This window comes from Drosophila mauritiana, chromosome 2R (genome assembly GCF_004382145.1).
Source record: "Drosophila mauritiana strain mau12 chromosome 2R, ASM438214v1, whole genome shotgun sequence".
Classification (NCBI taxonomy): Eukaryota; Metazoa; Arthropoda; class Insecta; order Diptera; family Drosophilidae; genus Drosophila; species Drosophila mauritiana.
Genome location: NC_046668.1, coordinates 16,268,317 through 16,294,550, shown reverse-complemented (window position 1 = coordinate 16,294,550; position 26,234 = coordinate 16,268,317). Strand labels below are relative to the sequence as shown.

The 26,234-nt window shown below is 41.1% G+C and overlaps 1 protein-coding gene across 2 annotated transcripts in view; it reads right to left on the bottom strand.

Moving 5' to 3' along the window:
- Positions 1-1,762: 1,762 nt before the first annotated feature.
- The window catches only part of LOC117136560 (potassium voltage-gated channel subfamily H member 8), a 52,908-nt gene continuing 28,436 nt past the window's right edge, over positions 1,763-26,234 (bottom strand). Inside the window, exons 6-17 of one of the 2 annotated variants that reach the window (XM_033297516.1) lie at positions 24,696-24,833; positions 20,543-20,802; positions 19,819-20,047; positions 19,165-19,328; positions 15,405-15,606; positions 14,082-14,273; positions 13,452-13,570; positions 12,865-12,945; positions 9,537-9,632; positions 7,119-7,272; positions 6,393-6,517; positions 1,763-4,779 (exon numbers count right to left, since the gene is read on the bottom strand). In XM_033297516.1, coding sequence (XP_033153407.1) covers positions 2,980-4,779; positions 6,393-6,517; positions 7,119-7,272; positions 9,537-9,632; positions 12,865-12,945; positions 13,452-13,570; positions 14,082-14,273; positions 15,405-15,606; positions 19,165-19,328; positions 19,819-20,047; positions 20,543-20,802; positions 24,696-24,833 — 3,560 coding nt within the window. In that variant the 3' untranslated portion in view covers positions 1,763-2,979. The remainder of the gene's footprint in view (positions 4,780-6,392; positions 6,518-7,118; positions 7,273-9,536; positions 9,633-12,864; positions 12,946-13,451; positions 13,571-14,081; positions 14,274-15,404; positions 15,607-19,164; positions 19,329-19,818; positions 20,048-20,542; positions 20,803-24,695; positions 24,834-26,234) is intronic. The other variant, XM_033297514.1, reaches the window with a different exon arrangement.

The following is a 26,234-nucleotide window of genomic DNA, read 5'->3' as shown; positions in this document are numbered from 1 at the left end:
TTGTTTTTACGAAACATTTACTACACGCTTATGACTGGTCCTCAATGCTGCACATGTATGGAGTATCTGAGTATCTGCGCAATATTTGTGGCGTATCTGTGTGCGATCATTGGCCTTTGTTGTTGCGCTTGTATTGCCAACTGGTCTCATGAATTTCATCAATTACTGCACCGAAATCGCACACTCATTCCGATGTCCAAATTTTGCGAAATTTCAAATCGTAGGGCGTGCGTTAGACCAATTTGTTTTGGCGTAATTAAGCGAATGACCCGCCCCCTTCACCCCGCCGCCACTCTAATTGCCACCGATGTCTGCGATCCTAATTAAAACAATACACACTTGGTCCGCATTGGGAATTTGGCATTTCGGACCGTGCCAATGATTTCGATCGGGCAATTTAAGCGCATCTTATTAAGCGACAATTATTCCTAAGCTTCCAATGACAACTCCCGCCCACCGACCAACCAGCTGACAATCCTTGCGAAGTTTTGTGGAAAACTTTTTCCCACTTTTATGCTCTTTTATGGATGCCCACTGAGGCATTTGTGCCGTTGCGACCGCAATAACAGTGAAAAAATAGCAGTAGTTAGCTTAATTTCTTTGCTCGAGTAGTTTTTCTTGTCGTGCAAAAGAACAGAAACAAAATGAAACTGAAAATGAGACTGGGAAAACACACCGCAATGAGTTTGATAATAGTTTCAAGTTATTAACATTCATTTTATTCTCTTACCCTTATGTTTCCCCCATCCCCACTACGCACAAAAGCGTTTCTATCAGCGAAAATGTTCGGCAAAGTTTTTAAATAAATTATTTTTGGGATAATGGCTGCATTAATGAGGCTCAGAGCTAATTAGAGCCCCACCACTGCCAGTGCAAAAAATAATTTCTTCTGTGCACTTTGGCATATGATAAGTACATTTTAAAGCTAATCAGCCAGATTTTTTGATTTCGAGCATGTCGTTTAAAGCTTAATTTGAAAAGGATTTCAGTTGCGACAAGCACCTAGAATTAAAGTAAAAGCGTGAGGACTCTAAGCTTTAAATTGGATTCTAAGTGGTTGAAATATTTGATTTAAAGGAATAAGCTTTTAGTTGCCTCGACTTCTGAATGAAAGCTTTTATTTGTCAGAAGGACATGGAAGAGTAAAAATAATGTATATTACATATTGCTACGATAAGTTCACTCTTGTAAATAATTCAGTTTACAATTGTATTTGGTTTAAGTATTTAGTCAGTAAAATTTTAATAAAATGTTTTCTGACATGACTTATCAGTATAAATGTAGAATGTAAGTATACTGGCCTGTAGAATAACTACGTATAATATACATTTACGCTTACTTAAATCGTGTAATATCTGGATTTATAAATAATCTATTGACTCCCTAACATATGTCAAAGAAAATATTTTACCAAAAAATCTTTTTTTTTCTTGATATGTGATTAAGTATGGTTTTCCGATTTAAGGTGCTTATCTCTTTCAGCAGAAGGAACTACGCCCCAGGAGCCTGAAAACGAGGGCTTAATACCCCAATTGACATGCGAACATGACGCACAAAAACTTGGCAGTCAGGTTACCAGATTATGGCAAAGGGACGATACCAATCGACCAATTGAATTAAGCGCATTAAAGCGGCGCCATTGATGTCAATGGGAAAATCACGCAGTCATCGGTTGGAGGTGGAAAACCAAAAGTTGGAAAATCGGAGAAAGCGCAAAGTCAAATACAACACTGAGAAAACAGTCTACGGTTAGCGTGTCACATCAAGTTTATTGTTTATTGAAGTATCGAATATCCTTTTATACTTTAGATGTATAACTACACATATAATACATACAAGTATATAGTCTCGATAACATTAAGTTAAAACATTTAAAAACGTTTATTAGGTTCTCAATTGAATAATCCTGCATCATTATGGCTAAAATATGTATCCATCTAAACACATATAAAACTTATTATCATAGGATGCTTACATCAAGGATAGAATGAAGCTCAAGTCTTTATAGGTTTTTCGGGAGCAAATATACACATACCATATATACTATATACACTCAGGTTATATGTGGGATTTTAGACATTTACACAGTTTAGTTGACCATTTCTATTAGCCAACTTATCAACACGGAATCAAGCTGAGAGTTGAGCTGCCTTCTCGCTTGGAATCACAAATTACTTTTTAGTCAAATGCCCGAGATCTCACTTTTGAAGTGGAACTCTGTCCATTCGATATATGTAGCACACGATTGTCGATTATCTTAGGTAATAATCTAGGTTAACTCACGTCACAGTGACTAGAATGAATTTACTGCTTAAGTCTCTACAAATCTGTTAAATCCCCGTTTGATATTCCTGTCATTGAGCTTGCCTAACTATGCTTAAATTCCAGATCTTAGATGTATGGAGAAATGCCATATCTGGACATGCCATATTCTGTCCCAATTTCCCATTGAAATTTAAGAGCTTCTAAATCTCAAAAAATGTTTCTGATCCTACAGATCTAGAAACAATGCTATACACCACATTATTGTAACACAAAATTCCAGGCTGGTGTAACTTAACTAACATTTCACCATTTTTGTAAGTGTATTGATATTTAGTTGCTAGGCAAGATATACTCTTACTCGTATTTATCTTAAGTCGGAGGTCTATAGGCTTTGTACTTCCGCTGACATATGTTTTCATGTATTCTGAGTGGGTATATCTTTGCTTATTTGGCTACGAAAATAAACAATCATCTCGTTATAACAGCTGAGCCTTACAAAAATAATTTTTAGGCTTGTTAAATACTTTTGGCTTGTCTGATATGCTTTACAATATGTGAAGGTATTCTCGATAAATCTACGGGGATACAGATGAACAACCAAACTCGTGTGGGTATCTTAAAGATATTAAATGTACAAGCGTCTTTGTGTTTCAGTATTAATTAGGACATAAATCACGAACGGCGGTTTGCATGCGAATGACTCCTTTTGTCTGCTTATTTGCTACTCGGATCTCGCAGGGAGCGAGTGGAGGGCAGTCCACGCAGACCCTTCTCCAATTTATCGGCATCCCCCGCCGAGAAGCGGAAATTCATAGCCTGTCCTTGGCCCTGATTCTGGCTTACGCCCAGCAGGATGGGTCTTGAGTTCCGACGAGGTCCCAGGAGCTCGACACTCTCCTCCTCATCGCCGCCGTAGCTCACTCCCGCCACAGGAAGTGGTGTCTTGGCAGGTGGTGAGTACTCAGCCGTGGCTTCGGATAATCTTCGATACTCCCCGCTCCTCGAGTGCTGCAGCTTCCAGGAGGCTCTTCTCGTGGTCGCCACACTGGCCACACTCTGGCTACTGTTGCTGCAGTGCACCGAGGCGTTCGTGGTGGTCAGGTTGCCCGTACTCTGCGACACCAGACAACTATTGGAGCTCGAACTGCTGCTTGATAGGCTGGAGTTGCTGCCACTCGTGCTTTTTCGTATGCTTCTTTTCGAGGATCTCACTTCCTGGACAGATGGCGCAGGAGTTGCATCCACTGGAAGCATGGAAGCCGGGTGCTGCTCCTCTGGACTCAGCAGAGCATCCGTGCTCTTGCAACAGCTATGATGACTGACCGAGTGCTTCATTGTCCATCGAAAATCATTGGAGTTCTCATCATCTAGAGGCGGGTAAATGCGTCCAGGTGTCGGAACTGTGGATGTTGTGATTAGTCTCTCCTTGGAACTGGCCAAATTGGTATCCGACGGCGAAACACACTCATCTATCGTATTTAAAGGTGATATCTGCAGGGTTTGCTTTTGCTGCAGGAGATCCATTTCATTTTTGATGGCGGGTTCAATGCCCAGAAGTCCCAAAACCAGACGAGGATTGGCCAAAACAAATCGCTCAAAGGTTGGAAAGTCTATGCGATAGAAGTCCGTTTGGCTGCTCCTGCTGGTCATAGTCGTCTTGGGCTCCACAGGTGAGGGTGCCTTGGAACTGGCCGTATTACTGGTGGGCAGTTGGACATCCCTGCCCCAAACCTCGGGAGGATGTGATGAACTACGTTGCATGGCTGCCAGTTCAGCGGCTGCCAAAACTCCGCCCATCAATCCGTGCTCGACTGCAACTCCTGATCTTGTGCCCGCAACTCCACTAATGTTGGGTATAGATCTTGCTGGAGGGAACTTAAGGGAACTGTGAGATGTCATGGCATTGGAGGTGAAAGTCATTTCCTGCAGCGCGCTGATGGCATTACGAACTTCCGCACTCAGTTGGGCCACATCCTGGTGCAAAGTGGAAACCTGGGAGTCCAAGCGTTCCAAGGAGGGTCTTTTACCGCCCGACTGTTGCTCCTCTTCCAGTGGTTCGGGCTCCTCAAAGGAACCGCGATCCAGACTACAAGCTGCGTTCAGAGTCCTATGCCTCTTGTTCGTTTCCCTTAAGGTAATCAGAGATCTACCCCGCTGATGCAGCCTCTGATTCCTAGGACTTCCCATGCCCAGCAATGGAGATCGTGTTGCATGCAGCGGAGAATTGCTTATGTTGTGCAGTGGAGAAGCACCACTAGGTGGTCCTCCACCGTTTTCCTTCTCCCCCTTGCCCCCTTCCTCGGCCTCCTCGCGATTTTCATCATCCTCACTGATACTGGGCAGGGGAAATGAGGGTCCAATATCGGAGTCCTGGTTCTCGTAGCCCTCCCTCAAATTGCAGGTGAGATCGTGCTGAATATCGTTGGCAAACTGCTGCTGATACTCCGGATATAAGCGTAGTACCTCCACCAGGCCACCCATGTGGATGCACTTCAGATCACAGTAGGTTAGCGCCTGGAAAATATGGAGTGAAAAAACGGAAAAACATGTAAGTTAAATTAAAAACCATGGCAAGTGCTTCAAAGGTCGTTTTGGCGTTAAACGATTATGCACTTTGGGCGGGGAGGGAGGCGTGGCAGCTGGTGTTTGCGCCCATGAACAACATGAAAAAGCTAAAACGCAATGTAAACGGTGTGTACGGCGCAGGGTAGCTAAGGGTTTATATACACATGACACATAACATAGTTGACGTATCTAACTTCCTCACAACAACTTATACGAATTCCAAATAATAATAGTCTGACTTGCAAACTACTTCCAATTAGTAGCACTTTTTAAAATAAATACTCTGCAAATTTATCATTATAGGGTACTTCATAGTCCATTCTAGATTCTTTAAGAAGCAACACTTGGCAATGTTGACGCCTTGGCGTCTTCTTTACATACTCGAGTGCGCCATCTTGGCGTTTACACACTGCCTCTCACTGACACACACACTGACACACACACACACACACACAAAAATGTGGAGTGAGGGGATACGAGTAGTATCACTCATACGACCCGTGCGCCGCGTTGTTTGCCGGAGTGGCGCTACAAGGGGGAAAGACGCGTGGCGTCAGATGCTCGCAATGTCTGCACTTCATTCCGCCAAGGCAGACATGCAAATAAACAAGAGATAAAAGCAAAAGGTAAACGCAAACAAAAACACAAAGCCAAGGAGCAACGATGGCCAGAAACAAAGGAGAAACAAATACAGAAATTTACGGTGGGGAAACTATGCATAAATTAAACACATTCCGCAACTAATTAAGCGACAATAAATTTGGAAATTCCTCGCTTAATTATAACAGCCCAAAAAGAGCGCGAGGGGAGTGGCCTCCAATTGCCAGACAAGAGTTTATGGCAATTAATTAGGCGTGAAGCTCTTGAAACCTGAACCGCCCCGAGATTATTGCCATAATTAGTAAGAGTAAACGAGAAATCCAAGACGCGGTTAGAAGGATACCCAAACCCTCAGACTCTCAAGCCCCATTGACTTCTCTGCAAAGAGAAAAACAAAAAATGAAAAACCCGGTGGTATGCCAGGCGAAGAAATTCAAACTGCTGTGCACTCATCTTGAAACCTCCTGGTCCTTCCTCTCTCGAAACCGCTGTCCCTGTTAGGATTGAGATAAAGTTTACGACGAACAGCCTGAAATTGCAACTGGCCTAATCCTTAAAGAAATCCAGACTATGATAAAAAAATAATTAAAGTACCGGCAAGCGGCAATTAAGCTGTTTTATTCGGGCATTTACCCGGCAGCTACAGGTTTTTTCCAGAATTTTAATTTATATGGTATTTAAAAGTTGTATACTTAATACTTAATATATTATTTTGAAACTTTTCTCCTTAACTACATTTCAATGAAGCAATATAAAGTCCTGCTGCCACTAATTAATTCCGAACTTCCCCAGCACACTATCATATGAATGCATTCCATTCACGTTCGGCCTTGAGTTCCCATCCTCCAGTGGCCGGTGTAAAAATAAGTTAAATTTAATTACTGCACAACCGAGTCCATAAAGCTACCGATGGATTTCATAGTGAGGGGGAGTGGGGAGGGATCCATGCCATGGGGCCTTACCTTAATATCGCTGCTGCTGCGGACGACAACATCCTGGCCAGCACTGTTGGTGGTGGCGGTCATCTGGCCATTGCTGGTGGCCACCAGGTGCACATTGATGTCGGAGCCCACCAGGTCACCCTTACCTGTTGGGGAGACGAGAAAAGGTCAGCACTATACAGAATCAATGAGCATAAAAATAGAGCCTGGCATTTGTCTGGGCCAAGTAGTAGACCAACTTGATGGCCCTGCTCAAGTTGATGACACTGCCTGCCATGAATGAATAAACAACCAGATGACTGCCTCACTGTCTTGGCCAAAGTGCAAATGGTTTTCAGGCAGCGGAGGAGCTCCGAAGCGAATGAACTGGCGCGAGTTCAATAAACGCTACTAGTCGAAACATAAACAAAATGAAAATTTGACACAATCGATACGTGAAAATCAACAGCAATTTAAAACAAATTGAAGGCACAGAAAAAAATGCGCTAGCAAATGAAAATCAAATTTTGGTAAGTAAACAGTATAACATTCATTGTTGGAGCCGATAATTAAATGCCATTAAATACAAATTAAATTAAAAACGAGTGATGCAAAAACAAGAGTAATTTAATTAGTGACAACATTTAAAGATAATAAATATACCAAAAAAAATGTTCTCTATGCAAATATAGCAAAGATTCTTGAATATTTAATAAAATAAAAGAAAAGCTAAACTTTGGAAACTTAATTCCCAGAGTGCATACTCACCCAGAATAGCTACCACCATGTCGTCCTTGATCACCTCCATGGATCCGTTGCACAGATAGTAGATATAGTTGAGGGCATCGCCTTTGTGGATCAGATACTCCCCGGGCGCGCAGAAGTTCGTCTTGATGTGCAGGGACAAAAGTTTCAGGCAGCCCTGCAATGGAAAGTGTAACAAATCGGTGGTTCAAGTAAATGCGATTCTGGTTTGGTCAGGAATTGTTCGCCACGGTCAGAGGCATTTAGCATTTGGCTCGGTCGCGTTTTATTTGCGCAATGAAACAAAACGGCAACAGCTGTGTGTCCTTGCCCCGGAATGTGTCCTGCGGTTTAGAACCGACCCAGCAACCCATTGCCACACCCCCCTCCTTTCACAGAAATCAACCCACCCACCAACGCATTTGGCCACGAAAAGTGGCTTAAAGCGCGCTTATAACTGTTGAGTGGTTTTTGTTTGCGTTACTTTGCCTTTCTGAATAAGCTTTATTAATGTTTGCAGTCCGCCTTTGTCATTCGGCTTCAGTTTTTTTTCTTTTTGTGAGTTTTGTCCGGTCATTCGGTCGTTCAATTCGCCCCGTTTTGTTTGCTTTCAAACTTAGCTTGAGTTGCATTTCATTAGGTGCCACCACCCTTTTATCCCTTCAACAAACTGAACCACAATCGCATTACCACGACCTCTTCGTATCACAGAAAATCGGGGTCATAGAACATATCTTTGAGAAATTATCAGACAACTCCTTAGCTATTTGATATATAACTAAAGAATCTTGTTAACATGCATCACATTTTCTTTGTTATTTGAATAAGAAGCCATTAGTTTTCCTCTTCCTGGTAACATGCAACAATGGAAAAGCGAATCCTTCAATCATATTAATTATGTTGAACTCCTTTGTTTTCTTTGAAAAATATTCGCTGTGTTAATCAGAACAATCCGCTTAACAGCAACCATCATTTTCCTTTTATGTATTAAAAGAGTATTTTGTATGCATTGTCAAAAATTTGATTGAAATTCCTTGTTCCATTTTTAGCACAAAATAAAGCAGCTGCTATAGCAACCGATTGGTATTTGGAGCTTTGATCAGAAAAGCATTCGCTTTGTTGTTTTTTATTAAAAATATTTGTATCTGCTTTTCCAACATGTTTGTTTTAACGTCGAATTTATCTATCTATCTATGTGCATCCAAGTTCAATTGTTCTCATGTGACTCTGGCAACTGCAATGGGTCATAGAACTTTCGACCCATGGAGCAGTTGAACCGTAGATGCGAAATCAATTACTGCACAATCTGTAGCTTAAGCCAGGCGGCTTTTACCAAAATGATTTCCATCTGCCCCACATGCTCCAGCGGCAGTACAGTGAGCACCCATTAAGGCTTTTGGCGGTTGACAAGGGTATTGACATTGGCCATCGCAAACTACTCGACCACACTCACACTGTTGCATTCGAGGGGATTTCGGCGTACAACTTTACTGTTGGCCAAAAACCTTTTTCATGCTTCGCTTCAGTCAAACGAATGAAACTTGGCCCGCAGGGCAAAAGGAAGGAGGCACAAGCCTCAGTGAGGTGGCTCGTAAACTTTACCTGTGGCCATGCGTAGGCAGGGGGATTTGTAAAAGTTTAAGATACTATTTAGTAATATAGCTTGCATCTTTAATAAGCCTCAAATGGGAAATATATAAAAGTATATTTAAGTATAAGCAATATACAAATGAAATGTTTAAGTTTTACCTATATGAGGCTATCATAAATGCATAATTCATTTTTGATAAGTGCCATTAATCTAAGCAAATTTATCTATAACTATATATTCTGAATATGTTTCATATATTCTATAACTCTTTTAGCATATCTGCAATATTTTATGCACCCCCTCAAAAGTCCTTGGCCACATCCTTGTCTGTGTGAGCCACTCCAAACTTTCACGTGTGCGCATTTGCTTATTTGTATGCGGTTGTTTGCGTGTGTTTGAGCTTCAGAGCGACAAAGGACGAAACGAACGAAGCCCAAAAAACGTTTCAGTTAAGCCCGCAGTTAACTTTTGACTGCTCGCCTGGCCTTCGTCTTCTCTTTTTACCTGACCCCCACCTGTTGGCCCCACCTTTTGCCCCATAACCCCACACCCCCGCTTTCTCATTGCTGCTGATTATTTTGCCATCGCAGCCATTTCGTTCCATTTGTCTGGAGCTGAATCGCTTTCAAAGCGACACATTCTTCGACCCCTGGAAAAGAGCAATCGCACGGATGCACTGGGAAAAAATATCACGACTTTCCCTAATCAATTAGGTTCTTTATGGAAATAATTTTTAGGAAATAATTCTCTCGAGCTTGGTTAAACTACTTTATATTGTTACCCCTAAATAAATTAATAAGAAAACGTTTCTTTGTAATGCAATATTTCTTTAAGTGTAGGCTGAAACTCACCTGGGAGGCCGCCTCGAATATCGGCAGCTGTAATATTTCACGATGTAGATGCATGGAAACGTCGCCACGGAGCTCCTCGGGAAATTCGCGTAGCGTCTGCAAGTCGAGGAAAAACCGAATGAAAATGTGAGTCGAAGATGAGTGGAAAGGCAAACATAATCACCACCCCACACACACACGCACGCCCAAGAAAAAAAAAAGGAAAGTGGAATATACACGTGAAAATTGAATCGCTTGAAAATTGTGAGGGAAATGCTTGGCATTATTTTACTCTGGCACCGGGGAAATGTTGAAGCTTATCTGCTTTTGCTTGTTGTTCAACTGCAATATGTAATACAAGATGGAAAAAGTGTTCGTAGATGCGAAAGAATTGTAAGATACCCAGTAGCTAATGAGAATTTAAGATATATAATAAATAAAATAATAAATTAATAAAATATTAAGTAAATTTGAAGGGAAATCCTTTACTAATTACAAAACGATTACTAATTATTTAGGTTCCCAATTTAATATTCCTCCTAAGACAAATTCTAACCAAAACCAAAATGCCCCTTGATTATCCACAGTTTCCTGCCAGGGTATAATTATATTTTTCCTTCATTTTTCTTCTTATATTTTCCATTGCTTGTTTTGGAGCGTATTGGATGGGAATTGTCTGTGTATCGGGATTAACATGGAAATTGAAGGGAATTTGCATCTTTCTTGTTTGCCCACCACACACCCATCTATTGTTCCGACTTTCATCTCTGTATTTGTCCATATGCATATTTGTAGCGATTCCAATGGCTGATTACGCTCGAGTATTATTCATGTGGATGAAAATCGCGCAAAAGTTCGTTGCCAACTGGGCCGCAAATGTTATGGCCAAATCTGTGGGTTTAGCCAATTTTCTGCTGCTTTCTGGCTTCATATTCGGTGAAAATGCTTATGGTAAAGTCAACTTAATTGTATAAATAGTTGGGCAAATTGTGTGTTTGTGTTTGAACATAATAAAGGCCAAAAGCAACTAAATCAATTTCAGGCCGGCCAGATTGTAATTAAAATTTCACAACGAATGCCAACGCAAAGTGCAACTATTTCTGGCCAAACTAGATGTCATCCCATTTTCAATTTCATTTTGGTTACGTTCTGGTTACTGGGAAAACTACAGCTGAGTTCAAAATAATAGTAGCGCCTCTAGATTATATAAAAATTTCTTAAATAATTGCAGGTATATTTCTATTTTAAGGCCAACAATTAGAACTATTTTATTAAGCGCAGCTGTATTTGTTTATGAGTAAAACGAAAGGGACTTTTGCACAACACAACGAAGCACAACTAAACATGGAAATATGTTGAAAGTTTTTCCCGGGCTTTGTTTGAGTTTCGCTGCTTTTATTGTATGCCTTTTTTCGGGGTCCCCAAAGGGCAATTTCCAAAGAATTGTTATTTATGGTACATTCCGTCTCTGTTTTCCCTTTTGTATTCACTGAAGTGTAAAATATTTTACATTAATTGCGCACATACTGGCCAAAAGTGGGCGGTCTTCCGTAATTTTTTTTGTTTTTGTTTTTAGCATGAACCTGACTTGAAGTTCCCGCTGGTGGACTGTAGATGGGGGATCCCCACATTTCGCCAGTTAATTTTCATGCGCAATAAATTAACAATTTAATTTAGTGCCAGCCCAGTCAACTCCCCCCAGTGCCCAACCAATTTCGGTGCCTCAATTCCTGTGGCATCGACAGGTCGTGTGCGTGGGTCTGTCTATATTTCATGTTTGGTCTGTAATTAAATTAAATTCCATTAAGGGATGCCAAAATTCCTGAATGCGCAAACTTGAAGGCAACACGAAAATCGGTGTTTAATTGCACTTAATAGGTAAGACGAGGTCCTTACATCGCGTGAAACAAACTGACTGTTTGATTTATGCAGCATATTTACGTGCATGAAGGTTAAACTACATAGACAGTGAATGTAATAATTTACTTGCAGGCTTAAGCCATAAAATTATATATTTAGATATTTTATAACCAACAAACTTAAATGCATCTTTCTTACTATCAACTATGTCTTTTATAATTTTAAGGGGCTTAAGCAAAAGTTAATTTAATAAAGGTGCACAAAGCCAATGCCACTCGCAAAGCAAACTAGATTGTGTGATAAAAGTTGGTTTTATTTGAAGAGGTTTTTAATTAACACTATTAAAGGGGGCGAGGGGGGAAAAGTTATTTGGCATGGCTCTCTGCTAATAGCAATTACGAGCGGAATCGCTGCTCTTTCGACTGCGCTGCGCTCTTTTTTCAGTTTTATTGTGCGAAAAGTTGGGGAAAAAAATAGTTTTTATCGCCCACCTGACTGCCAGAGAAAAGTTAAAACAAGTTAAAGTTGCAAAGTGCAAAGCAGACCCAAAGATTGATTTCTGTCGACCAACAATAAGCTATTTCCTGCAGCTGCAGAAAAGTTTCCCTCTGAAGTTCGAAATTATAGTGCCACAATTGCAAAGCCGATAAAAATAAACAAGAAACAAAGGCAACACAACACCACAGGGATACCATTAGAGTTGGAACTAAATTAGGAAGAAGGGTAGGCAAGCTGGGAACTTAATGCACTCGACTGCTTTCGCCCGGAAGATAAGGTACACAAATGGCATGTCTTCCCTTCTGCTCGAGTTAATGTAATTGTAAAAATTTTTAATTAAAATGCAGATGGCCACACACAGACATACACGAATAAAACAATGAAAGGCCACAGGAAAGTCCGAGCAACCAACCAGCCACACATATGATTTCGATATTTAATTTTAACTTTTCTACAGGTGCTAGGTTGAAATGCCAGAACACGGTTGACCAATCAAAGGTACGCCACATATTTGGCATTTGACCCGCAGCCAATCAATAAGTCACATGTCGAACTAAAGTACTGTATATATGTTAACCCCACGGACATTTGCTTAATTAAGGGCTCAGACGTTTATCGGAGAGGAAAGGCCGCTGGCACTGACGATTCAATGGCATTCTGATTCTGGATCTGTACCTGAAGTTTGAGTGAAGTCAGTCAAGTCGAAGCCACCGATAGACTGCTGCGTCGACAACTTTGCCAATCATATTTTTGGGGGTGTACTACAGAGAAACAAAAAAAATAGTTCCATAAAACAGGAAACAGGAAAAACTAAAGGAAATGGGATATAACATAAGTCGCATTTTAGGCCAGAGAACCTTTCCATTTCGTACATATCTTATTGAATATTTATCGAATGTATTCCCCAGTGTACTGTCTTCAATATTTATGACACACACTCAAACGAATGAAGACGGATATGCCTTTGGGCAATCGGACGCTCGATGCTCACCTCGTATATATCGATGCCATGGCTGAGTGACCAGCTGGTCTGAAAGTAGTCCTCGATGCGTTGCTTCAGCTCCTTGGGCATCTGTAATGAAGAGATCATAAATTATAATTGCATTCGCATTGCTTCGGTTTACCCCTCTTTTGCCATCTTGGCGTTAAATGAGCTGCGAGGCGCGCTACTTTCACTTCATTTGCATGCATTTCGCGGTTGAGAGCCGCACAAATGCGCTTAATTGTGCAGCGCATTGCGTATGCGGCGTGGGTGCAGCTCGTTGCGTATACGCCGCGTGTGCTGCCTAATGGAGCGACGCTCAAGTTTGCCCCATCAACAGGTTGTAGGCCACGCAAACACGATGCCCAGGAAGGAATATGCTGGAATCAGCAATTCATGGCCTTGGGCGCCCGTTTCCGTTCCATTTTCCATTTCCTGCGCAGCGTTGCATGGCATATGGAAAATGTGTGCTGCATTCTAATAAAATCCATCGAGTGGCACTTCTCTGGGGTCCCTTCCCGAGGGGTTCATTTATAACACGAACCCCTGCGGCCGCTGCAAATCTCAATCGCAGTCCTCATCGAAATCATACTCACATTGTGCAGGGCCACAAAGTCCTTTAGGTCGCGCCATTTGCTCTCATATAGCGAGCGACGCGAATACATCCTTTGGATGATGGCAGTCACGTTACCGAAGACCACGGCGTGCATCAGAGCTGGGTAATGAAATGGATGCGATATATCATTAAATCTCGGGTTGGCCGACCAAAAAACGTAATAACAGCTATGAGCGGAGCTCGTGAAGTAACATTTGGGCAGCAATTTTTGCCATTGATAAAGTAGCATCATTACTTACGTCCTAGTTCCGGTGTATGGTATGGAATTTCGGCACAATTGCACAAATTTAGAGCAATTTTAATGTTTAAATGTGACAACATAATAATGTTGAGATATATCTTGCTATTGAATTTTACACACTTTACAATAGTTGTAAATAATAATGGATAAGTATTCAAAGATACTATAGAAAGATGTTCAAAATGAGAGCTATATTTTGATATAACTTTTTAAAATAATCTTAAATAACTTAAACCATTTAAGCAACAAACCCCTAACATTTAGGGAATGCCTTCTCTAAATACTTTACAGTTTTGGGACTCAAATAACTTGAGTGTAGTTTCCCTTCTCTATAACAATATTTTGCAATTCAAACATTTTGCTACCCACCGCCAATGAGCATCATGATGATGGTGAAGACCTTTTCGGCCGTCGTGTTCGCCGAAACGTTGCCAAATCCCACGGAAGTGAGACTTGTGAAGGTGAAGTACAAGGCCGTGGAATACGTTTCCGCCGTGGTCAAAATGGCGACGGAAGCGTTTTTCCTTTCCGCCAAAAGCTGCAGCCAACCTGTGAAGAATACTTGAGGCATTTAATACGACGGGAAGACAGAAAGAGGAAACAGAGAAGAAAACTGGTTTAGTAGGGCGTTTAATTACAATTTGCAGGCCAAACAAATTGGGCTTATCAAATTGACAATGACTGGGCCTAACTTTCCGACATTCAGTTTGTCAGTCTGTCAGTTCGTTCTGAGATCGTGTCAAATTCCGGCAAAACTGTTTACCAACGACCGGAAGCATCGGGCGAAAGTTTTCGTGTCAGTCAGGTCTGAACGCTTTTTCCGCCCACTGATTAAGTGCCAGAAAATATCATGACTAGAACTTTTTCCCCATGGCAATATGTGTGTATACACCACTGATGAGATGATTTGATTCGATTTGATGCACTGTGCGCTAATCCGTATCAAAACTTTAAACCTCGACTAACACAATATTCATTAACCACACGTGTAGTGTGTGTGTTTGAGGTGGTCTGGGTGTTTTGGGTGGTTTGGGTGGCTTCGGTGTTCTGGGTGGTTGGTTCGTTTGGTTTTCGGTGGACCAGGTGGTGTGCCTTGGCAGACTGCGGCCCAAGGGAGCCGGAAAATTCAGTTGGCGTTCATCGACGACCCGCTCTTTACTGTTGACTAACCAACTAACGAAATTACCTTTGGTACACACTCCCAAAACTCAAACCAATGCATACAGTTGTGGTCGAAATATTAGCAGTGGAAATACTAAAATTACAGGTGACTACGCCTAGTGTTATAGTTATCAACTAATTGAAATTTGTGAAACCAGACTTTTTAAATGTGCTTTTATTATAAATGAGCTCGAAATAAACTACATCTTTGCTTTAATAAACAATTTTCTAAATAAGTGCTCATATTATTATTTTATAACATAACCGTAAACATAGCCGTAAACATTTGATTTCGAAAACTGGGTTGCTAACGTTTTTAGAGGCTACACCCTTCTGCTAAAAAGTTGTTTACTAACTTTTAATTTAATACTATTGGAGCATGTACTGTTTACACATGAAAGAAGAGTGCTTGAAATGTTTTCCAGATGTGTGTATGAAATATATTCGTTAGACAAATTGGGCTATCACATCGAGCCCATCTGTGCCAGCGAGTGTAACGTGGCAGGACCTTCAGCAGAGGAACAAACTCACCGATGTTGCTCTCGGGGAACCACTCGTACTCCTTGACCGCTATCACATACCAGATGCAGGCCAGCCAGTGGGCGGCCAGCGTGAAGGAGAACATCAGCAATGTCAGTATCATGGCCGTGTGCTGCGAGTATCGATCAATTTTTTGCAACAGACGAGCGAGCCGCAGGAGACGCGTCAATTTCACAAGATGGATGTGCGATTCCTGCGTGGAACAAAAAACAAAAAAGTGCATAAAAAAGTTACATATAGTCAAATGACGCACTTCAAGGTTGTTAAAATGTAGGCGTACAGTGACGAAGTGCCACGCCTCTTTCGCGTTGCGAACTGTCCATTAGTTTGGTTCGTTTTTTGCAGACGCATTTTCCCGCCAGCTCATCTTCATGTTTCATTTTTTTTTTTTTGCCCGCCCTTTGTTGCCTACTTTTCAGGGCATTTAAATGTACGCATTTGGCGTCCCACTTTTCCGGCCATCTCAATTTTTTTTTAGATTCATTTGACCTGCCAAGGGTCCGCACTAAAAAATCACAGAAAATTGTCAACTTCCCAGAGCCCGCATGGTTGTGCTGAAAAAAGGACGAGCTCCGAAGAAAGGATGTCATCAAAAAATGAAAAGATGAAGTGGCTGATAAATGGAAGGTGGTTTATAAGTCTAATGCAAACATAAACAAGCTTATCGAAGGGCCTGACCCGAGTGTAAAACTTCAGTAAATTGAAGGCTAATGCCGTCGTTTAACCTAAGATGAAAATTTTTATTTCTCGTTCGTGATTGCCGCTGACGAAGCCTCATCTCAAGGGCTGCTTAACGAGTACACGGAAAAAACTGGAAAATGCGGAAATCACAACTCTTGCACCTAATATCAAGTTTATAATATTTAAACAGACTTTAACGAAACCAAAAATGATTTTAGCATTTTTTTCACTTTCTTGGGAGATCTGAAAATGCAATATGCGATAGAAGAAAAAAGGTGATGAAAACGTAACAAAGTGTTGGCAGGAGATGGGCTAAGACTTACAAACAGTTGAGCTCGGGCATTTAGGTAGAGTGTCAATAGACGAACAGCTACGCTTTGCTTCATCTCTCTTTCATTTCCAGTCTACACGCACTATTGCACAGACAGTGCGTATCGAAATTATAAGACTGCCAACCTAAGTCTCTTAATTATCTGTTCTTATCATCAAAGTCTCATCGTGCTTTTTACTTAAATGCATTTGTAGCTTTAACATTTTTGTTAAATTTTAAGTCACTAAAGTTCTTTAGTAATAGTATGTTTACTAAATTTTATAATATATTTTACTACTTATATAAATTTTAAATATATTTTTTTGTATTTATAACACTTTCAGTTGACACTGTAAAAGTGCGAAGGTTTGCTGCCTACGTGAAGGACAAAGGAGAAACACGACATCTGGGCGAATTGTAATTCACGTTGCAATTTGTGCTGCGCTTTCACTTTCATTCTAAGCTTTCCACTCCCCTGATTTTCCACCCACTTCACCCGATTCCCGCCCCCAAGCACTGTCTCTCTCTCTCTCTTTGCTAAAGTTTTCCGCCTACTCACGCTCCCATTGTTTACTTTTCACTTTGTGTGAGCAGCAATGGCGACAACATCTGCACAACAGCAACATCTTGGTGCCACAAAGAGAAAACTTCATCATTCAACTGACTCGAATTTTTCCCAGTGAGTGACTGCCTTTTTTGGGGTCTCGCAGATAATTAAAACTTTGGCATAAACTAAATATGCAAAAGTTTCAAGTGCATTAGCTCAAATTGTATGCACAGCGAGCAAGTATAAAATAAATACCAAAGTGTATAAAAATGTAAAAGTTTAAGCCCCAAATACATTCATAAATGACTTCTGACCAACTTTTGCTTTTGCAGCAGAGAGTGTCACAAATTTTTACAATTAGAGAACATTAAAGTTTTATCGAAACTTTTTGTGTCAGCCGCTTAGCACACGCCACTGTTTTTCCAAAAAATAAGCCAAAAGGAAACTTTTCCAGTCCGCCCCAGAACGTGGCTAAATTTCCGGGAGCGGAAGTCACAGCAAGTGGAGGGGGGAAAAGCGGGACCAAAGCCGCTTGTATTTGATCAGTGTATCCAGCGGAAGTTGGCAAAGAAACAGCTAAGAAAACCGCAACATAATGACGAAGTGGCAAAAGAAAATCAATGAACATGAGTTCGAACGAAATTAAGCTTCAACAGAAAAAAGACCGTACAGTAAATCGAAAGCGGGTATAGATAAAAGATTGCGAAAAAGACAAATTTTATTTAAGTTTAATTTAAATGATATTTCAAATATTTAATGGCTCTTTCAAACATGGCACAGTGGTTCCCCCATAGCCCAAAAATCAAGAAATCCATCATTACAAATTTTTGCAAAGTATTTGCCAACTGTCTCTAAAAATTCCAAACTTCTAAGTGGCAAATCGGTTTTTGCTAGATATGTAATCAAAGTCGTGAATATTCTAGCAAAATAATTGAAAACAAAAAAGTTTTTGTATTTTTTGGATTAACTAAATTAATAAGGTTAAGAATAATTTCCAAGATGTCAAACCTACAAATTTTATACTCAGATTGTCAACTTCCTTAATTCCAAGTGCAATCTATGTGACGAGCTACTGTAATGGTATTTGTTAGGTCGACCAGGATATCCTTGGACTGTCAATAAAGGCAACGACAGCGTTCTCCACTTGGAGCAATCAGCGCGCTGACCACTTCACAGGAGGAGGTGGCTAGAAGAAGAGTCCGACGAGCCAAGTGAGAGCTGAATAACATAAGCGCGCTGGAGGACTGCTCCATTGTCCTGCGATGACCGCTCGAGGGTTTTTTCTCCTCGGAAGCAACGAACGGTGGCCAATGTCATCATAACTGCACCTAAGGCTTTAAGCTGCTTTTTGCGGAAACTGCAGAGCCAAACCGACACACATTTTTTCTTTTTGGTATTTAAAAGTACGAGCGTCTATTTTTGCTGCACATTTGGGTCATGGCTCTGTCGTTGGCCGTCTACTTAGCTAGTAATTAAAACGCGGACTAGCCAAAACAACCAGCCGTGGATGCTTTGGCCAATGTAATCGGCTTAATGAGCGTCAACTGCTCTCCAAAAGGGTCAAGTGCTGAGACGGCCTTTTATCCCAAAAAGTTGTCTGAATGCATTTGGCATTTTGTATGTTTGGTTAGTACTACGAAATAAAGATTTAAACTAGAATATGTGTTGCGGGAATACAACTTTCTGTTGTATTCATATGATTGTGGGTATTGTGAAACAAGTTGCTTAATGGCGAATTGTTTTAATTGCGTTAGCAACTATCTTTATCTTTATTTTGTTCATGCCAATGCTTAAATGTTAGACCCTAATCGTTGAACAAAGCTAACTTAATTTAACATTTTCCAACCCAACTGCACATTTCTGTATAATCCGATTAGGTGGCCCAGTGCAAAACTGTGAGCTTTGAATATGCATAATGCATGTGTGGCAAATAGTTTTATGCAAATCTCTTAAGGCCATTTACCACTTGAAATTTGGGCCATAAATTATTAATGCCAACCCTTGGGACAAAGCCGCCGGGCGGATTTACCAAATTGGCCCAACAATTTGTTTGCCAACTTCAACCAAAATAGTGTGGGATTGGAACTATGTAAGCACCAAAGATAATACAGCACCCCCCATCCCACATTTGCAAATGCAAATCTGGGCTTAAAAATTCATGGCTTGTAGGCCAAAATTTATGCAACCGTCTGCTCTGAATGGCGATTACTCACCTCGCCGTCGTACAAATCGGACGCGTACAGGTGATCAAAGGGCAGCGCGGCCAGCAGGTCCAGGGCGAACCATCCTCGCAGGTAATTGATGGCAATCTGCTTCGAATTGGAGACAACCTCGCCCTTGCGCGACACGAAGGTGGTGCGGAAGTTTAGCAGAATATCTGCAATAAAACGGCAATAAAGGTTAGAGCGTTGAAACAATGTTTACAATTCCCGCAACGAGACAAATTCAATTCCCAACACCCATCATCATCATCCCGTCCAGACGATGAGGATGTGCGGACTATGGTGATTGCGGCACTGGTCGCCACAGGTGGCCCATAAAGAGGACACCAATTGATGTCCGTTTCGTGGAACGGGGAATGGGTTAGCAGCTAGTGCGGTGATGATGATTGGTCACTAGGGTGCCTCAATAACTTCAATTACTGATTTGTTTTGTTTATCGCTCAGAACTCATTAATAATTTAATACAAAAAATTAATCAAAGCATCATCTAACAATGCACATTTTAGGAACTAAATATTTTATAAACTACTTTGTTACATACAACAATAGCTCCTTTATTAATTGAGTAATATAACGTGTACTTTTATTCGAGCATGAAATAAATACTTTTCTATGCCTTCCATCGAGTCCATCAAATCCACTTACCTACAATGAAGAGCGCCTCCACAATCACATCCGATACCTTTGTCTGCCGATCCGCTTTGGCAAACGCGGCATTGTAGGGCACCATGAGGGCAACGTAGAAGGTGGCCACCAGAATCACCCAGTCCCAGATGCCCTTGAACACCCCGTAATGGGGCAGAATCAAGCGTGACTTTTTTATCGACTGGGTTTTGTACTCCGGAAACGGCGCCTCCGTTGAATGCATAAAGTTCTGCAAAATAGATTGTGGCAAATGGCCTTAAATAAAATCGGGCGCAAAACACGGAAAGTGAATTAAATTAATTGAATTCTTAAAACGATTAGTTGCTAACCGTTTTTTAATCACATCAAGGGGTTTTCCTATCAAACTAAATGTCGTTGCCCACAAAAAAGTTTTCTATCGAGTCTGTTTTTTCTTGCAACAAATTATTGTAGTTTTTCATCGAAAGCCATACAACATTGTTGTTTAAATTTCATTAAACTCTTTAGATATTCAAAATATTATGCAATATTTGAACTATAATTATTTTACATATCAAAGACTCAACTTTTTAAGCTTGTATCAAAGCGGACCGCACTCAAAATCACGAGGTAGAAATTAAATTGAGTTTGACGCGGGACATTGATGTTAACTACGTAGTTGCTGATGGTCGGTTTTCTGTGCCGCCCACTCATCGAGTGGGTGACCCAACTCAACTGGCGTTCGTTCCTCCAGGGTTATACTCACATTGCCCAGTTTCAACTTGGTCTTCACGCCACCCTTTTCCGGCTTGTAGTGCCCGGATAGCTGGTAGAGAACCGCTCGACTGCGCCGTCGACCCATGTTGCAGCCGGCGGGAACGTCCAGATTGTTGCCCTCACCCGCCTCCGTATCCCCGTCACTGGCAGCCGGTCCGCCCAGACCGGGCAGTCCGCCCAGGCCGAGCATTCCGGCATTGGAGCCGGCCCGGAACCGGGCGCCCAAAAGGGCAGCTGTAAGGGCAAAAACTTACAGAGTCGCAACAAAACAAGCAACGCAAACAAAACCAGGCAGTGGCAAGGATAATTAAGGATGGGCAGGTTTGGCGTTTCGTAATTATAATTATGGCGTTCGTATTATAATAGAAAGAGCACAAAGAGAAAGAACACATAGAATTTGACACATAAGACGTTATGAATTAATTGGCATGGTTAATTTAAATTGGTGTTTTTATTTTTAAATCTCCTTAGTTAAAGCGCATTGCGCTTGATTTAAAACACACGTTTTTAAAGCGTCACAAAATTGCAGGTGTATGTGGTGTATGCACTCCCTCAGAATTTACCTCGTCTCGCAAAAGATTTTCATGAATTTTGTCGACTTTCCGACAAGCTAAATACAGCTTTCCCCCCGGACTCCATTTATTATTTTTGCTGACTTTCATTTGAGCAGCTTAGTGGGAGGAAAAGATGAAAACTCAACTTTTACAGATGGTGTTAGCTTTTGTGCATTAGCTAAACAAAGTTTCCTCACTAAATGCAGGCTTTGCTTTATTGTTTTTGCTCCGTTTTATTTGAAAAACTTTTAAATTGCAAAAACACAGTTTAATTGGCCGAATGTAGTATTGCCTTCTTTGCATGTGCTTAAATCTCATATAACAGGCAAGATTGTACAAAAATTCGATCTACTCTCACCTTTGCGATACTGAAACCCCAGCATTGACAAACAATTAATAATCGCCCTCAGTGGCCGACAAATATTGGCTAAATCCTGGTCAGGCCAACAAATCAGGCGAATAAACATCATATTTCACAGCCGAACAAACAAAGCTCGAGCAAAATAAGCTCGAAGTAGCGCATATTTGGCACCGCAAAGAGCCCATTAAATTGAACTTAATTCTATTTGAGTGTGGTGTCTAAAAAGGACAAGCTACAATAACAATTAGCTGGATGGTGAAAAATGGACCCAAAAATGAATTTGATACGTTTCGCAAACCCAAACGTGTACTAATTATACACAAAAACAGCAAAGAAAATTATGCAAATAGCCGCCAAGAAAGTTGCTATTTTTTCCTTGTTTTCATTTCGTTTATTTTCCCTTCTATATATATGAACAATTTTTGACCAAAATATGATTCCAATGTTAGGTCCCGCCACCCACATAAAATCCAGTTTGACTCCCTTGCTGTCATATCAAAATGCCAATTAAGTCGGGACGGTCACCTCACGGATACAAATATACATATACTTTTCATCCGTAACCGAGCAACAGCCGTTGAATAAAAAAAAATTATACAAAAAAGGTCAGGGAAAAATTTAAAGATACAAAAAAGACCTCATGCATACACAAATGTTTTTTATCGCTGCTGCTGGCATGGAAAAAAGTGAATTGCTTTAACTAAATATGCACAACTCATTGGCAACCGGAGGGGAAAATTCACTGACAGGCCTAATGACGTGTGAAACGATGGTCATCATCGCATAACTGTCACAATGCGATAACGATTATGATCTGATGATAATTCCATTTCAAATTCGAGTTCATCAAAATGTGCTTTATCACAAATTTTGGAAAATTGCTCGCCTAATTAGCTGTCTTCACAGTTTTCAATGGCTAAAACCCAAATTTTGCCTTTGTCACGGCATTAATTTCCCATTGACAGAGATCGGCACTCAAGTTATCCAGCCAGCTTGATTCCAGCTGGAAATTGGGTTTGCCAAGGTTGGTTGCCTCGGACCTAATTTCATTTACATAAATTAACAAAAATTGAATCAGGCTCGGCCGCTGCTTTGGTTTGAGTGTAGATTAATTCGATATAAACTGCATTACATTTGACTGGTTTCTGGCCATATTTGCTTGGCTGCCACTCAATGAGCAAGTTAATGAAATTCATTACCGAATGTTGCCCGTCGTGTAAATCTCTGTCTATCTAACACAATGACATGTGGCAAGTCCTCGACGACAGGAGGCACGAGGGCGATAAGTGCGTGTTGCAAGTGCAATAGGTGTTTGTGGCACTTGCAATCCAAGTGCGAAACATGCAACATCTGCCAAGCATTTGGTGTGAATTGCAATACCCTGCTAGCGGAATGCATGTGGGGTATATAGAACTTAAATTAAACAAGTTCAAACAATTACAAAACAATAATGTTTAAATAACCTTATTATGCTATAAAACTATAAGGTAATATTTAAATAGGAATAGACTTCTAAATTTGCATCTGCCAATACAAACCCTTCCCAGTTTACTCCCCATTTAAAGTCCCATCCATATCAATACCCTGAGCACTAAATTATTTAAAGCTTCAATGCCAGGTGGTCCATGGAGCAGAAGGTCCTGCCGGCCTGACACTCGAGTATGCAGTGCAGCAAATCCTCTTAGGATTCTCCTGGTCGAACTTCAAGTGGCTTCTGCTCGGTTTGCATGACCCGTAAATCTGCAGGCCAGAAGACAGGCAAACAGACGGCAACAACAGATGAATAACGATGGTAATAAAGCTGCAGGCCAGAAGGTCAGTGGGCATGGTGGGGCATGGTGGGTTTTGGAGCTTGAGAGCGGTAGCTGTTTTTTATCCCTGCATTAGCAGAATTTCACGGCGACACATGCGATTCCCGAGTAGCGAATGGCCAAAGTGCCCGGAATAAGTTGTGATGCTGTCAGAACTGTTCGAGTGGTGCATCAATATTTCAGCCTTTGGATCCTTTGGGGATCCAGCCAGCACACGTGTGCCGGTGTGTCCAACTTTTTTGTCTGATTAATCCACTAAATTAGATAGAGGGCATATTTGATGTGGCTCAGCGGGAGAAGCAAAAGGACTCGTAGCAACAAAAGAAAATAAGGACACTTAGTGCGAGTTAATTAAAGTGAATGCGTTGATAGAACTCCGTCGGAAAGCCACTATCGATGTAAAAGATTAGTTTCTCTCTACTGGTTCTGAGCCAAAGTGCGAATATTAAATGCGACTGATTGCAAATGTTATCATTACGTATTCATTAAGTTTTTAGCACACTTTCGGCCGCTTATCGACCAGATTATAGCCACAAATCAGTGCCGACACGACGAAAACTGCGCATGAAAGACGAGATTTAAATTAACGTTGAAATATGGTACGCATACATCCAGTTGTCAGGGACACGCGCTGGCGGAAAAAAGGGGGAAACGGATGAAAAGTCGGCAAAGGACTCAAAAGGAGCGACCACAGCCAGACGGAGTGCCTTCTTCCTTCCTTCCTTCCTTCCTGCCCGGCATCTCGGCCAGAAAGCTAACCAAAAACTCTCTCTCTCTGCCAGGAGCAAGCGAAACCAAAAGTTCCGCAAAACTTTATAGGAATATTTCTGGCCGAGAGTTGAGGTGACATGCTGACATAGCCCGAATGAAGGTAGCATTCACACATTTTTTTATGGCTCTTGACTGCGGAATACTCTGCACGCAGATTTATTGTCAGAGTTTAAGACCACATTCTCTTATTTGCTGAACAGCAAAAATTTTATGTTTTTAAGCTACTTAATGCTTTAAGAGCCTAGGTGTAGAGCTTGTAGATATGTTGATTTAATTTTTTAACTAACAGTTAAGCTAATATATAACAACAACTTTAATCTCACAGAGTGTATCCTCTGATATTTATTCGCAAATTTGCCGCAATCACATTGGAGCCATGTCACAATATTTCAGCCAACTTCTGTAACTAAAAGCTAACCGGTTCATGATATTTGGCAATATCTTTCTATCTGAGGGAATGCATCAGTGTCAGTGTGTTTGGGCTTATGAGTCGGTGCTTATTAATTTATTATATGGGAATTGAGTGTCTGCGTGTGTGTCTGTGTTTGTGTATTAGTGGGTGTTTCTGTGGCTTTTGTGCACGCTTGGATTTTCGAAAGTTGGTGTTTAGCTAGTGCATTATTCATACCAGTTGCTTATACTTACCGCTATCACATTCCTCGTTCACATTCATCTCCAGCATCTTGGTGTGCGTGATGTCCTTGTGGGATGCCAAAAAGAGCACCACATCGCGCTTCTCGTTCTTGATGGGCACGATGTCGAACAAACACCAGAAGGGGGCACCTGCAATGAGTTTTTGCTTTAATCAGCAGGCACAGAAAGTGATTTTCCACCGAATCGCGTATACGCCACGTGGCCTGCGGTCGCTTAGAGCAATATTTGTCCTTGCAGTGTTCAACACGGCAGTGATTTTCATTTGCGGCTGCATAATTGAAGCCTTAGCAATGAAAACCAAACTTCGATGACAGCACAACATCGGCAAATAAAAACGGATGAGTCCAGTTGAGCTTTGGCCCAATTTTTAATTAGCTGTTAAACGCTTTCAAAACGCCAGCAATTTATGTGGCTTGAAATTGATAAATAAATTGCATGGCAATTCAATTAGACCGCAATTATTGTCCTGGCCTGCATTTTAATTATCTCCCGCTAATTAAGCAACCAGCCCGAGGTCAACTAGATCCAGTTCGCCCTTAGTCCGCCGCAGCCAATGCATAATTAATAAAACATAGCCCCGGCACACACGAGAAAAGAATGCCGAGGGGTAGGAAAAGGGTGAAGTACACTGGCAAAAACTAATCATCTCTAGCAATTAATGTAAAATTCCTAACAGGAGTTATTGATTGCACATATAAATATTTGTCTTACTCATTTGAAATATTTTTAAATCTAAGTGCAGTATTTCTTTTAGTGTAGGCACCATTTCGCTTGGAATTGGTTAAAAGTTTTAAACGCTTCGCTAATTAGAAAACTTACACGCAAAGTTGATGGATCTATCCATCTTAAGCTTATCTCTGCGTCGGCTTGGTCTTGATTAATCGTGACCTCATTAGGACTACAAAATACCGCGGCCTGGACGTGCGAAAATGTTAAGAGCACAATTTATTGTATGCCCAGCTAGTCGACGAACCGTGGCGAGCAGCAAGGATATGGATCGGTGTCCTTTGGGACTTGAACATGAACGCGAAGCCCCCTGAGAAAACCGCAGGAAACTAGTTCAAGTCTGTCGCGCTTAACTCAATCAAAAACAGTTTTCCATCGCCACAAAAATAAGATGGGCATGCCACAGAAAGACAAGAGGGGTGCGTTTTTCTCGGAAAACTCTGCAGGTGAGACCACAATTGATTGGCAACTTTTCACTCTTGTACTGATAACTTGTACGACTTTTGTCATTCGTGGAAAACCAATAAGTCACGCTATATGTAGACAAGAAAACTGCGACAATGAAAATATACGAAGTAGTAATTTTCATTCTCTACAATAGAAGTTTTCTGTTAGAATCAAGATTTAGATTTTTAATGATGTCTCATCCCTTTTTTTTTTTTTTGACTGCCTAAACTTAACAAGTTTTTTTGTGTGACCACAAGCACCGAAATAATTTCCTTATCTGGCACTTTGCGCACCTATTTTCATGAAAATTTTTAATTAAAAACGAGGCAGATGGAAAACAATTCTCGCAGCATTCCC